The sequence below is a fragment of the Aaosphaeria arxii genome (assembly GCF_010015735.1).
Source record: "Aaosphaeria arxii CBS 175.79 unplaced genomic scaffold BU24scaffold_11, whole genome shotgun sequence".
In the NCBI taxonomy this organism is placed as follows: Eukaryota; Fungi; Ascomycota; class Dothideomycetes; order Pleosporales; genus Aaosphaeria; species Aaosphaeria arxii.
Window position 1 is genome coordinate 163,721 of NW_022983484.1, and position 12,639 is coordinate 176,359.

A 12,639-nucleotide genomic window follows, 5' to 3' on the forward strand; every position below is an offset into this window, starting at 1 on the left:
ATCATCAACATCATCATACACAATCCCGACAATGCAGTTCACACTTCTCATCACCGCCCTCATGGGCACGCTCGCAACATCCCTCCCAACTCCCAGCAACGACCTCACCATCCGTCAAGACACCGTACGTCCTCCCCGTCTATCAAACCCCCACCCCATTACTAACACCCCAAACAGTACGAGCCTAAATCCCCCAATCTGGGCGCCTACCTCTACAAGTCCCCCAATCTCACCGGCTCTCGGGTCCCCGAAGACAAGACCCCGATAACCGGGACGTCCTACTGCGTGAACCTGGACCAACTGTACGGTAGCTGGGACCGCGCGACCCGGTCCCTCGTCGTGTATCCCGGATTCAAGTGCTACTTCTACACGGAGCAGGGGTGTGAGCAGGGCAGGAAGTTTTGGCTGGGCAAGAAGGCGGATTATGGGGTTAAGAAGACGTTGATCAAGGACTTTGATGGCAAGATTCGGAGTGTCGTGTGTAGGCCGCTGTAGGGTGGTGGTGTTGTCCGGGGAAGGGTGGGGGGGTTTGGGTGGGTTTGAAGTTTGGGTGGAGCTATGGGAGGAGGGGAGGGGATAGGGTTGTGGGAACCATTGGATCGGAGATGGTGGTCGTCTCCTGGAGGGATGGTTGGGAATGGAGACGCCGTGGAGCCGGCTAGTCTTGACTTCGCTTCTACTTCGACTTTACATTTTGTCTGTTACATGATACTACCCATTTCGAAGACTGCGGTTTGCAGTAGGCCAAACGAGTCGATCGATGCTTAGTTCATTATGATCGTGTCATATTGCAACCTCCTCTTCTGAATCAATAGGGACAAGGAAATTCATGATTGTATGGGTATGTGTATTGGTATGTATGTGTGAATATTTGCACCTCCAAATGAGAAAATATAGTATGCGCCCTTATCTTCACGCTGATGGATCAGGGAAATAGGTGTCAGACCCTAAACCAGCCCTGTCCACTTCCCAGCGACATGTACTAAAAACTCCTCAGACGGGTATAAAGATATATGTTATCAGAAATATTAAGTGTCGAATGAATATAAATCGCCCGAATCACCCACTTCCCTCGTCGGGCTGCACATCGAGACCGCGTAGTTTTCTCGCCAGCAGTCCTGGTCCGGGCGAACTGGGTGGGCTTGTAACCCAAGCGTTTCCACCATAGCCTACATCGCCTCGGTTTAGCTTCTCGAACATCTCCGGTGTTTGTTCGGGACTTGTGGCTTGTAATACCGGAGACATGGTATTGGTTCGAGAATGGAAGGGGCTGTCTGAATCGATATCCATGGCAGATCTGGAAACTGGGCGAGAATCAATCGATGGATTGCGTGCCAGATTAAATGGGATTGGCTCGAACGCCGACATGGGCGAGCTGAACTCATGGCCAAAACTCGCACTTCCGCCGGTCAACTTTACAGCCGGAGGAGGTAACGGAGGGCGCTGACCCGATCCGTCTAATCGAGCGGAGACTTGGTGGGAAAGCGACATGGCTGCACTACGACGTCTATATGCTTTTTCGGCAGTCAGCTGCACAGCAGCTGTTGATGGGGCTTGTTGCGCCAGTGAATCTCGCGACGGCTTGTACGTGCTGTAACGCGGCTCGGGCAGTTGGATTTCGTTGCGTAGTTTCTCCTTCCCATCTGGAACACGGTTGGCGAAAACGACGCGAATACTCTTGTATAAATAATAACGTCCTTTTGAAGGACAGCAGATATGGATATGGATGAGGTAACGGAGAATGGGTCGATCGTTGGGATCGTCGGAGGTACTCAAAGCTGCTTCGGGGCGGTCGGTACCCAGGTTCTTGCGAGACGTTAAAGGCATATCGATAATAGGGCCAGCAGAATAACTTCGTTGACGGATGAAAGTCTTCTGTCCAGGTTCCATATCCGTCAAATCATAAGGTACCAGAAAAAGTTTGACGGCTGTTTTGTTTGGGTTTTTGATAACAATTTGCAGTTGACCTTGCTGAGGAATGCGATAGCTTCCACCAGGGGGTGCTTTCGGTGATGTTGATCTTCGTTTCTTCTTTTCTCTCTTTCGAATCCCTTCCTTTGATAGATTCACACTGTCCCTTTGTGTAGGCTGCGGTTCAGCGTCTTCATGATCCGGGTTAGGACCAACATGTCTTCGTTTCCGTTTGCTCTCCAACCCCTCATCCTGTGGCGGTAAAGAGTTCTCAAGATCAATCAGACCTACGTATGGACTAGGTGAGTTATTGACACTTTTGCTGCTCTCGCCACTGTAACTATAGAAAACAGCAGGAAAAGGAACCGTCACGTGAGGTGGGCAACGAAGGCTTGATTTACACAGTCCCCTACCAAGGACACCGATTTGTGCGACAAAATCAAGTGGACGAGATGGGGTGGTTGACATTCTCCCCCGTAGTATTGATTCTTCATAAGAACCAACCATAGGTGCATGGTGTAGGGGAGAGTCGGAAGAAAAGGACGGTCGTCGGGATTGTATCAATGGCGTCTGCGGACTTGAATGAGGCTGGAAATGGTTTATCGAGGTGAGTGATCGCCGTGGCTGGTGAGCTTGGTATGGGAATGTGCCCTCTCTCCTCACGTGCCGGGGTACGGGGGTGTTTGAGGTAGAGTTTGCCGCTCGCATAGAACGAAAGGTCTGGAATGAGTGGGGAGAGAAGGTGTGACGTCGGTTGTTCCGTTCAGGGCTTCGAGACGATTGCCTGGACACCGGGCGAGATGAGAAATCCAGATCCGCATTGTTCGATTGTTGTGCTAGTGGGCTTGTTGGTGGCATCAACACAAAAGAAGAAGAGAATGAGGATTGTGAAGTTGCTCGGGACCGCGACGTTGGCCGTGAGTCATATTGAAGTACTTCACCGAAGGAGAAGTGAGATTCGGCATGCTTTATTGGAATCGCCGAAGCAGGAAAAGCATGGTGCCACGGAGCGACCGGAGAGGTGGACAGTATTGAACTTGAGGACGAGGGCTCTGTCCGTAGGATTGCCTCTTCCTTTTTCTCTCTAAAATCTCCCGAGTGTAGAGCAGAACGCGGCCGTTCTATCTCGAGTCCTGCTGAGGCATGTTCACGCCAGAGATCGGGGCTGAGAGCACGGGTAGGCTTCATCTCAGCGGCGGGGAGTAGAGGTGTCTTCGGTCGCTCTCGCGAGATCGGTGGTAGCTCTGACGTAGCTTCGGGATGGGCTCCATGCTGTCACATCTAGTCAACTCTGTTCTTGGATGAACAATATTCTATGAGAAGTAGTCGTTTCGCACATATCCACTGCCAGAGATCGCTCGGCAACTTACGTTGGGGCTGCGAGGCCAGGAGGGACTGTTTGCACTCTTGATCCGCTCAATCAAGTCTCCCCGGTTGAGAATGGGTGTTTGCCGACCATTACTCGGCGAGGTTGGCTCCATGGTAGAAACACAGGAAGTTACGATTTCATGATGTGAGTAAGTATTGTCCTGCAGAGCACCTCTCACGCCATCACCCGGATAATCTGCTATCTGGCACTCGGGTGCAGGGGAGAATCGAGAATCGGGCGCTTGAGATGGATGCTCGCGGTGATCATGGAATATGGGCATGGCAAAGGAGAGGCGGAGCGTTAAACGACATAAGATCAGAGAGCAGCAAGTCGTGAGATTAAAGACGAAACAAATAAGAAGCAAGGACGAAAGAGGAATCGTAGCAAGGTGCGGTGAGTGGTGAGAAGAGTACCACAGTGGTGGTGGTGGTAGCGGTGGCCGTTGCAGCGGTAGAATACGGCGGGGAGGATTGTCTAGTAATGAGAGCAGCTTTGAGCACTGGATGGCCCGACTATGGCCATGCCATGAGTAAGAGTTTCCAGTTTAATACGGCGGATGCGCTGGCACCACTCGCCTCACGGAAGGTTACCCTTGAAGTCCATGTAGTGGTAGGTAAGGGCTCAGTATGTATGGGTTATTCCAGGGCGAGGCACTGTAGACAGAAGCCAGACGGAAAGGTGCGGAGAGAGGGGGAGGAAAAGGTTAGTTGACGAGCAGATGGCGCCAGGACTGAGGTTGATGACGCGCTGATACAGGAAGGCGAGCTTGGAGCTCTTTAGAGTTAGTAAGAGGTGTAGTATGTAGGACAAAGATGACGAGAACGATAAGGATTCGAATGTACAGGAGGGGAAAGGAAAAGGATAGATGGTACGAGGTATGATGATGAGGATGGTGATCATTAGGCACTTTGGGGGATAAAACTGGGAGTGGATGGATGACTCCTCCCAAGCCACGCCACTCTATACACAGTAAGTAGGTAAGTGGACCTTGTATCTACCTCGCGCTATCTACGATCTACCATGTATTGTATCTACTTGTGCACTAACTACACGCTCACTAGACACATTGATGGAGGGTTCTTGGGTCCATTAGAGTTTATTCCACGTGCAACTAAGTGGACTAACTGGTTGTCTTTGTCTTCCCCCCACTTGCTGATGGAGATACGCTTTTGTTTTATCAGATGGTCGATAAGCAATAGGTTGGATGTTACAGCACGTGATACATCATTATCAGATCTACTAGCCAGTTCAATCAATGCCACTCACTCTCTTAGAATCATAACAACAAGATCAGATGAGATGAAATTTTCAAATAAAAAAAAGAAAAAAAAGAGGAAACAACCCAGGTTTGAACCCGAGCTGTTTCCAGAAAAAGCAGAACAGAAAACAACGCTTATTCGCAGTATCCGATGTATGACCCTTTAACATTGTGCAGGCTTCATGAAATCGATCAAGATCGATTCCACTCCGGCCACACAAGTCGTGGAAAAGCTAAAGCTAGTTCGATATAGGGACCTACCTTCGCTAGAGCCTCGGACTCCTTGAAAGCTCTTGCAAATTAAGGCCTTTATATAGGGCAAAAAAAGTGAAGGTAGGTATCTGCCTGGTCCGTTCGCCGTTTACAGACAACTTACAAGCAAAACCACTAATCATGACTGCGAAATCACATGCACCACAACTAATGATCAGATAATTGCTCTAGTAATAAAACTACATGACACCATTGAACGTTCCCTAAACGTATATACGCGGCAAGACCCAGCATCATGAGCCTCTGCCCCAACCCCAGATTGAGACCATTCGGTCACGCTAAACCAGGATAGGCACAACTATTACTTAGATGCCGCCAAGCCAAACTTTTTCCCATGATGGTTGTTTTCGTTTCGCATCAATGACAACGGTTCGTCAACGCTTCATTTGAAATCTTCGTAACCCGCGCACTCTCTTCTACCATGGCACCAAAACGCTCCCGCGAGGATGATACATCGGGCTCGCACCATGTGAAAAAGCGCAGCAAAGGATTCTCCATTGGTCCTGCAAATCTCCCAGATGGAACTCACAAGCGCAAACGTAGGTTTTCCACACCAATACGCAATATGACAATGTAGTAATAGCTCCGTCCGTACAGTCCAAAAAATCAAAAAAGATATCATTGAAAAGGCAAAACTCAAAAAAGAATACGCAAAACTCAAAGCGCGAGAACAACCCGACACCCAGCAGAAAACCGTCTACGAGCGTGAGGACGAGCGGGAGAAAGTTCACGACGATGATCAAGCCCCCGAGTCGGCACCAGAACCAACACTCGAACTCCATCCCGATCGCGTAAAGCTCCTGGACGAAAAGTCTCCATCGCCAGGCCCAGACACCAACCTTGGCGATCGCCGCAGGAAACGGGCACGTCCACAAACGTACAAACGCGAGACAGAACTCGCACAGAAGCGTAAGGAAGAGGCGGACGCTCGACAAAGAGCTCGAGAAGCTGCGGAAAAGGAGCGCACGAAGAAGATTGCAGAACGAGAACGTTTTCATAAGACTATGGCAAAAGCTCGCGCGGGGGGACCAGGAAAGAGAAAGTTGGGCAAAGAAAGCACCGTTTTGCTGGAGAAAGTGAAAAGACTTGTAGGGAATGCCTAGTTGTCTCAATTGAGCGTGTACAAGTTCACTCTGAGGTTGACTATTATCGCCATGGCTGTCAACAAGCTTCTAGTCATCGAGGTCACAAACCACAAACCAACAGCCCAAGGCGCATTGTGATCAGGCCTCGATCAAAGGATGCCTATCAATCAAGGATCATGACTACTTGCCATATCTGTACCCGATGGTAGTCGAATCGAGGATAGCAGTGTCTGATATCGGAGACGGCATGATGCTGTACATTCTGGCATCGCAGATCGCCTGTGCGGCGGGTATGGCCGAACCCATCCAATGCGCAAACAAACTATTAGGCGATGAAATTGCGTTTACTTTCTTCTTGGGCCGACATATGCTTATGCAGGTTTTGATGACTTCCTCACCTGGGCGGAGTCTATTCGGTTTGTATTTCCGTGGTCCTCCAGTACCCCTTGAAGTCCGGCCAATCACACGTTGCTCATCAGCATAATGGCTTCAATGTTCTTATGGGGTAATCATCTATATCTTCAGTATCTACCTAAGTATGAATCTGACAGGATCACCACCAGTTACACAATGTATTACTAGGAGCATGCTTATCCAATAATGCAAAGGCAAGACTGGATAATAGGATTTGCCCAGCCTACTGTGCGCTTTTCATCTTCCAATCATTGCGATCTTTCACCTGAATGTGTTGCGACATCACGATGGTTACTCGAATAGGATATAGATTGATGACGTCCACTATGGTTGGCTTTGTCCTTTCCACTTTGGCTACACCATACATATATAGTGCTTACCCAGATAGATGCATGATGCTGAATCTACATAGGATGAAAGAAATCTGCGGCCTCTTGAAACGCTGGCGTTGATCACAGACAGGCTGATTTGCTGGGCTCAACATGACCAGTGGCGTGCCTGTTCCGACTCGGACTACCTTTGCAACTTTAGGTACATATATCTCGAGCCTATCGAGCCAACCAGCTCGTCCACCTGCAATAAGCAACTGTACATGATCGGACTTACCGTTTCGGAGATCGTTGCAAGGTTAAGCTGATCGGCCACTTACCTTGGAATGACTTCTTCCAACCACCCGACATCGCTCATGGATCTGACTTCATCCTTCTTGACTTTGAACCCTCCATGTACCATCATTTTATCAAATATGATATCGCGAGAACTTTCCTATACCGCCCAATGCACGGAGGAATATCGATTCAGCTTACCTGTGTCAGACAGTGTGCGACCGTAGCGGGCAATCGCACCCGGCGTCGATGACTATCCTACGTCACACGCGTGGGTTATAGGTGTTTCCGAAGCAAAGACCTGTGGGTTGGTATCCCGCTCATTCTGGATGATGAGACCAAGTTGAGAATGAGCCGTTGGGCTCTTCTCCAGACCGGTATTGCAGCGTGGTGTGCGGAGGATTTTTCTTGGATGTTCCATTCCCTTCTAGAGGCCGGTCAACGATGCTGAGCACACAGCTGGCCCCACGAGCATGCGACCCAAATCGGAGCTGAATGCCTTGTCTCTCCTGCCTGGACGCCTTCTCGTCTGTGGTTGCAATGGTGCATGAAGCTCCCTCCAATCCCAGCACTCTTACTCACCTCGGCCCGAACCACCACGTATTGCTAGTCTCGCGACTGCAGGCACATAGATTGCTTGCTGAGTTCGCTCAGCCCTGTTAATCTTTTCTCAGGCGAACCACATTCGCCATTCCTTCGGTCAGTCGCCCCTAATTCAATTGTTTGAAGGAAATAATGTTGCTCAAGAATTAATTCCAGACCAAGTTCATTTAAACCCGCGACGATGCAACCCAGTACAGGGCTCCTGTCCACCACCACACAATAGGACAGGTCCTAATCCCAGTTGTGCAATTATTGGGGCTAGCTGAAGTTGCTCTTCTTTGGAGCAATAAGCTTATTTATTCATAGAACATGGGCATGTGCGGCATCTGCTTGCCCGATGCGAAGCGGTGTGTGTGGACGGTACAGTCGCATGCAGCCCTACCGCTCTATGTAATCGTAGAGACATCGTGTGTGAAGGTTGATTTTTGGAATCTACTTCTGTATGACGCACAATTGGATCCCACCGCCGAAGCTGCATGTCTGCTCAGTGCGAAGCCTCAATGGTACGCATCGATTTTATAATGCTGCTGTGTCCGGTATTGGTCAGGTATCCTCCGACCAGTGAAGGCATAAGCAGTCATGGAGCCATCGCCGCCAAGGTCAATCTCTCGCAGGTCAATGGCTCACTGGAGCCTGCACATGGTCTCCAAGTGGCATGGTCCCTCTCTGTGCTTTGACACTTAACTCAAAGCATCGCCGGGCCTCTTTCGACCAAGTTCTGTTTGCACTCACAGTTCACGAACACTTATCATAGTATTAAGCGAGCATTCCTGCACTGTTCATGACCGTTAGGCCTGAACCACTGTGATTGAACGTTCACTTATCACTTTGCTATACCAAAGGCAATGTTGTCGGAATCCCCAAAGACCAGCCAGGCTCGGCAACCTCGCAAGTGGACCGCAGCTGAGGACCAGATACTTCGAGAAGAGGTTGAACAGCAACAAAGTAAGTTCGCACGATTGTTTGGAGCATTGAAAGAACAGTTCTGTCTTTGGTTTTCTGTTTTGGGGGTCTCTGGTTGCGTTGTCAGCTCAGTGTCTGAGAAGGCTGTGCGCCATATTTTGGGGGATTTCTGAAAGCACATCTATCCAAATACATCTAGATGTCCGCTCATCGATATCGAAACAAAAGCTAATCTACGTTTAGGAAGCGACGGAGAAGCCAAAGATTGGTACGTTCTTTTTCCCTCTGGATGGTCTTAGATACCTAGATGTGGACCACTTTCTAGGTTGAGTGGCCAACTGTAGACCTGGCTCTAACAGCACTCGTACTTATGGACAGAATATTCTGGTCAAATAACTAAATTTGCAATAATACGCTGACCATCTCTGCCTAAAGGATCCGCGTAGCAGAAAGTCTGCCCGGACGCTCGAACAAAGACTGTCGCAAAAGATGGAAAAACTCAGTCGTAGGAACCTTGAAGAAGGGGCAATGGTCCAAAAGTGAAGACACTCTCTTAGAGGAGGGAATCGAGCGCTATGGACAGAAATGGACGCTGGTAATAACACAGGATTCCGATGATGATAGTCTGATACTGACTGTTTTGATAGGTTGCAGATGTGGTCGCATCAAGATCTGCAGACCGTCCGTAGGCCGCTTTCCCATTGATGTCATGAGACTAATGAGACTCCAGAGTGCTCAAAGCGGTGGTCTCAATCTCTCGCGCCGTATATCGATCGCAGCGAGTGGCGAGAATCTGAGGTATGAGCGTGCTCGATTACCAGCTCCAACTACTTTGCTAAAATCATCAACAATAGGACGATCAATTGATCCAAGCTGTGCAAAAGTTTGGACGGCATTGGAAGGATATCAACCGCTACTACTTTCCTCGTCGTTCTAAGAACTCGATAAAGAATCGGTATCTTGCCCTTGTGAACTGTCTGTTCTCTTTCATGTGCTCATTTCATTCCCAGATACACAGTCCTGCTCCGTCGCTACCAAAACCAAGGCATTTCTCTATCGGAAGGACCTACTACATCAGATCCTGCATCACCTCAAGGGTTTGTCGATGATATGCCAACTGACGATGAAAGCCAATCTATCGCTACAAGTTCTTACGATGTGATACGTACACCGCGGACACAGGTCTCTACTCCGGAATCTCCTCCAACCTGGCCCATCATGAATCCCCCTTCGGCGGCAGCATGGTCAGCTCCAAATCCCTACGTGTCAAATAACCTATTACAAAGCCCGTCATCTATGTACTATCCCCCCACTCAGGTTACAAATGCAAATGTCGGCCCCTGGAATTGGTCTTCGGCTTCGCCCACAAATCCTCCTACCATGACTCACCCATTCGTTGACCCATACGCGCACGCACCCGAGGCCCAATACAGCCCTTACGGCAATCTCCCAAATGCATACGACAATTCAACGACACTTCCGCCGGCGATGAACTTCAACCAATCGTACAATTCCACGACACGGTCAATGGGCTCGTCGCAAGGTCCCCGCACCGCTCCATTCTATCAACCGGACGGAGCTGGTCCGTCTGCTGCGCGGTATGAACGATACGACGCGCATCCCGATCGCTCTTTTTACAGACATTGAATCAATAGACATTACACTGCTAGAGGACCTTTATCGACCAACCGTCGGGTCTCCCTCCACAAGGATTATATAAATAATACCACTTTGAGTGAAAGCGTTTTAGCGGGAAATATGGGTTTGCATTTACTATATCTCGATTTGAGTTCGTTTCTGGGACTTTTTCTTTAAATTTTCTATTTCCTTCTGTTCTTTCTGTTCTTGGAAGGTACAAAACCCCTAATGTTCTCTTACATAGTTTTCAATCGGTCCACGCCCCACCTGTTCAATCATTGCCTCTTACTTCCACTTACTACGCGAACTGTGGCAAAGACGGATCAAAACTCGCATTCCCTTCCTGTATTGGCAAATATCCTTCAGGTTCTACGACAGACTTGTAATCTCACAGTTTGTCATGAGTGCACAGTCCATTCATTATCACAACCAACCAATCTCACCCCATCGACTATGCAATTGATGCTGACGCTCCATCATCCAAATAGTGGATCAATGCAGACAAATCATAACCGTCAGCAATTTAAACGAAACCAACAAGCTCCACGTCTTTCCACAAACAGTCACTGATGGTTCCGTTGCACAAGGCCGAGACACCGTTGAGTATGCCCCAAAGGGAAATCACACATGTCATTGAACGGCGACACAAGGACTTTTGGGGGCCAATGTGACAATTGAAAAAACAAAAGCCCTGGTGCTGGTTGGCACACGCTTTCGCGTGATCCTTCTCGCTTCCCTCCATCCATACTAGACAGCGAGATGGATGGGGAACCCGTTGAACCAATCAGCCGAGCCTGTCCATCGTCTTACGGTCACAACCACGTTCACCGGTATATTTCGCTCGTGCGAACAAGGAAGCAAAGCCGCGCGACGCGCAAGCAATAGCTCAAGCACAAGCACAAAATGTAGGGCTGAGCACAAAGAAAATCTATATTGCAAATAAACGAAGTTCTTATGAGGCTGAGCGACCACATGGTGACCGACTTATTTAACTGGAATTGTGTCCCACGCTACAACCACTCCTTGTGGAAGTTATACCCCGGGATTGAGGCCAAGAGTTATAAGGCTAGAGGATGGGCCGCATTGCGTTCGTTGAACTGGATGCGAGGCTTACTCGGGCCGGTGCAGCGCCCTCGGTAATCTACGGAAAGAGGACTGTCGTTCACTTTGAGATAAGAGGCCGATCGCACGGGAGCCTAGGTCTTTCAACTTCCAGCACAGCATGTATGCACTGCGGGTTGCCTCCTCGTTGACCGGGCACTACACTGCAGCGTTGAAGCATGTTGTCTGCAACGTCCTTCGACAAGGACAAGTAGTCTCCAAAGCAGCGGTTGCTTCTGCAAATAGATATTTTCCGGTGAGGTGGGGGAGTTCGGAACCTCTGCCTTGGAATCAACCTTGGGCGAACGTGCATGTTACAATATGCATGCCACTCCATCGTCTGATGATACAGGAACACTTCCATCCTTCGGCCCCAGATAAGCCTGGCACCTGGGAACTGACGGTCTCGAGCTGACCGTTCCACTGATGATCGTCACTTGATCAGATGGCCGTTACGTGTAACGATTTGCTTATGTCTACTCCGCGGGACCGTCTGTGTCATTTCCATCCTTCCCACCACCGAGCGATTCTCTGTACTCTTCCCAGAGCGACTTGACATGCTTGCCACAACACTTCGACCAGAAATCCTCCTCCTCATACCTACAATGCTGCAACTCCTCATTGATCCTCCTCACGACATCCTCCCCATACTTCCCCTCTAACCACTCCAGAAAGTAACCCGTGCGCTCGTATCCCGAATCCCAATTCCCATCCGCGTGTCTCCTCCAGTGCGGAGGCCCCAACCCAGCCTTCAAACGAACCCAATCCGCAATCCCCTCGATGAGTCCCCCCGGCGCCGTACCAAGCGCGTTCCACTGCCAGCAATGCACCATCTCGTGCACGATGACGCCGCGCATCTCCTCTTTCAGCTTCCCCTCGGGGATGCTCTCGATGTAGTCGGTCGAGAAGTGGATTTCCTTGTGGTCGTCGTCGATGTCGAGGCCCGTCGTGTAGGCCACGCCGCCCATGCTGCGGAGGATGAGCGTCACGGAGCGGGTGGGCGGGATGCAGTGGGCTGGGCGGTGGGCGTAGAGACAGTGTAGGACGGTGTTGACGGCTTCTTGGAGGGCGGTCGAGGCGTGGAGGAGGCGGAGGAAGGATTGCGTGCCTGGGGAGGAGAGGTCGCGGAGTTCGAGGCGGAGGATGGGCTTGCGGGCGGGTTTTGCGTGAGGGCGATTGTAGTGTTGGGGGATTTGTTGGGGTTGGGGTTCGGGTTCGGTGGGGGCGGAGGATGGTGGTAAGGAGGAGGGTTGAGGGGGATGGGGGACTGGCGACATCGTTTGGAAGTAGGTAGGTGTTGCTGAAGAAGACATTGAGGGGTTGTGCTGGGCTTCCAATAGATCTAGATATGGGCTGTAGTTTAGAGAGGGATGGTGATCATTGCAGTGTTGTTGTTTGTGGAGTAGTTAGGTATGGGGTTCAAGCTGGAATGTTATCGATAGGCAGCCAGGCCAGACCTGGCCAGACGATAGGGCCAAG

General features: G+C 50.1%; 5 protein-coding genes across 5 annotated transcripts; 3 read left to right on the forward strand and 2 right to left on the reverse strand.

Annotated features, from left to right (window-relative positions):
- Positions 1-31: 31 nt before the first annotated feature.
- On the forward strand, positions 32-495 carry BU24DRAFT_466976 (uncharacterized protein; the record flags this gene model as incomplete). Its single annotated transcript, XM_033532410.1, has 2 exons — positions 32-124; positions 178-495. The coding sequence occupies 2 exons, from the start codon at positions 32-34 to the stop codon at positions 493-495; spliced, it is 411 nt and encodes a 136-aa protein (XP_033378662.1).
- A 333-nt stretch (positions 496-828) lies between these two features.
- Positions 829-3,744, reverse strand: BU24DRAFT_427448 (uncharacterized protein). The gene is made up of 2 exons (XM_033529233.1): positions 3,282-3,744; positions 829-3,183 (listed from the first exon to the last, which is right to left on the reverse strand). Exons 1-2 carry the CDS (start codon positions 3,558-3,560, stop codon positions 1,060-1,062), a joined length of 2,403 nt encoding a protein of 800 aa, XP_033378663.1. The 5' UTR covers positions 3,561-3,744; the 3' UTR covers positions 829-1,059.
- Positions 3,745-5,232: 1,488 nt separating this feature from the next.
- BU24DRAFT_436494 (uncharacterized protein) lies at positions 5,233-5,914 on the forward strand (the record flags this gene model as incomplete). The annotated part of the gene is made up of 2 exons (XM_033530158.1): positions 5,233-5,350; positions 5,409-5,914. The coding sequence occupies 2 exons, from the start codon at positions 5,233-5,235 to the stop codon at positions 5,912-5,914; spliced, it is 624 nt and encodes a 207-aa protein (XP_033378664.1).
- Positions 5,915-8,363: 2,449 nt separating this feature from the next.
- BU24DRAFT_496350 (uncharacterized protein) lies at positions 8,364-10,068 on the forward strand (the record flags this gene model as incomplete). The annotated part of the gene is made up of 7 exons (XM_033534190.1): positions 8,364-8,463; positions 8,665-8,689; positions 8,857-9,016; positions 9,069-9,102; positions 9,152-9,219; positions 9,276-9,376; positions 9,432-10,068. 7 exons carry the CDS (start codon positions 8,364-8,366, stop codon positions 10,066-10,068), a joined length of 1,125 nt encoding a protein of 374 aa, XP_033378665.1.
- A 1,568-nt stretch (positions 10,069-11,636) lies between these two features.
- BU24DRAFT_356254 (BSP-domain-containing protein) lies at positions 11,637-12,437 on the reverse strand (the record flags this gene model as incomplete). Its single annotated transcript, XM_033523890.1, has 1 exon — positions 11,637-12,437. One exon carries the CDS (start codon positions 12,435-12,437, stop codon positions 11,637-11,639), a length of 801 nt encoding a protein of 266 aa, XP_033378666.1.
- Between the last annotated feature and the right edge of the window lie 202 nt (positions 12,438-12,639).

What these genes read in the sequence shown, in the direction of transcription:
- BU24DRAFT_427448 (XM_033529233.1), bottom strand. Translation starts at nt 3,560, where the DNA reads ATGCCCATATTCCATGATCACCGCGAGCATCCATCTCAAGCGCCCGAT. An exon ending in CCTGGCCTCGCAGCCCCAAC is followed by an intron (nt 3,184 to 3,281) that starts GTAAGTTGCCGA and finishes TAGATGTGACAG; the next exon opens with CATGGAGCCCATCCCGAAGC.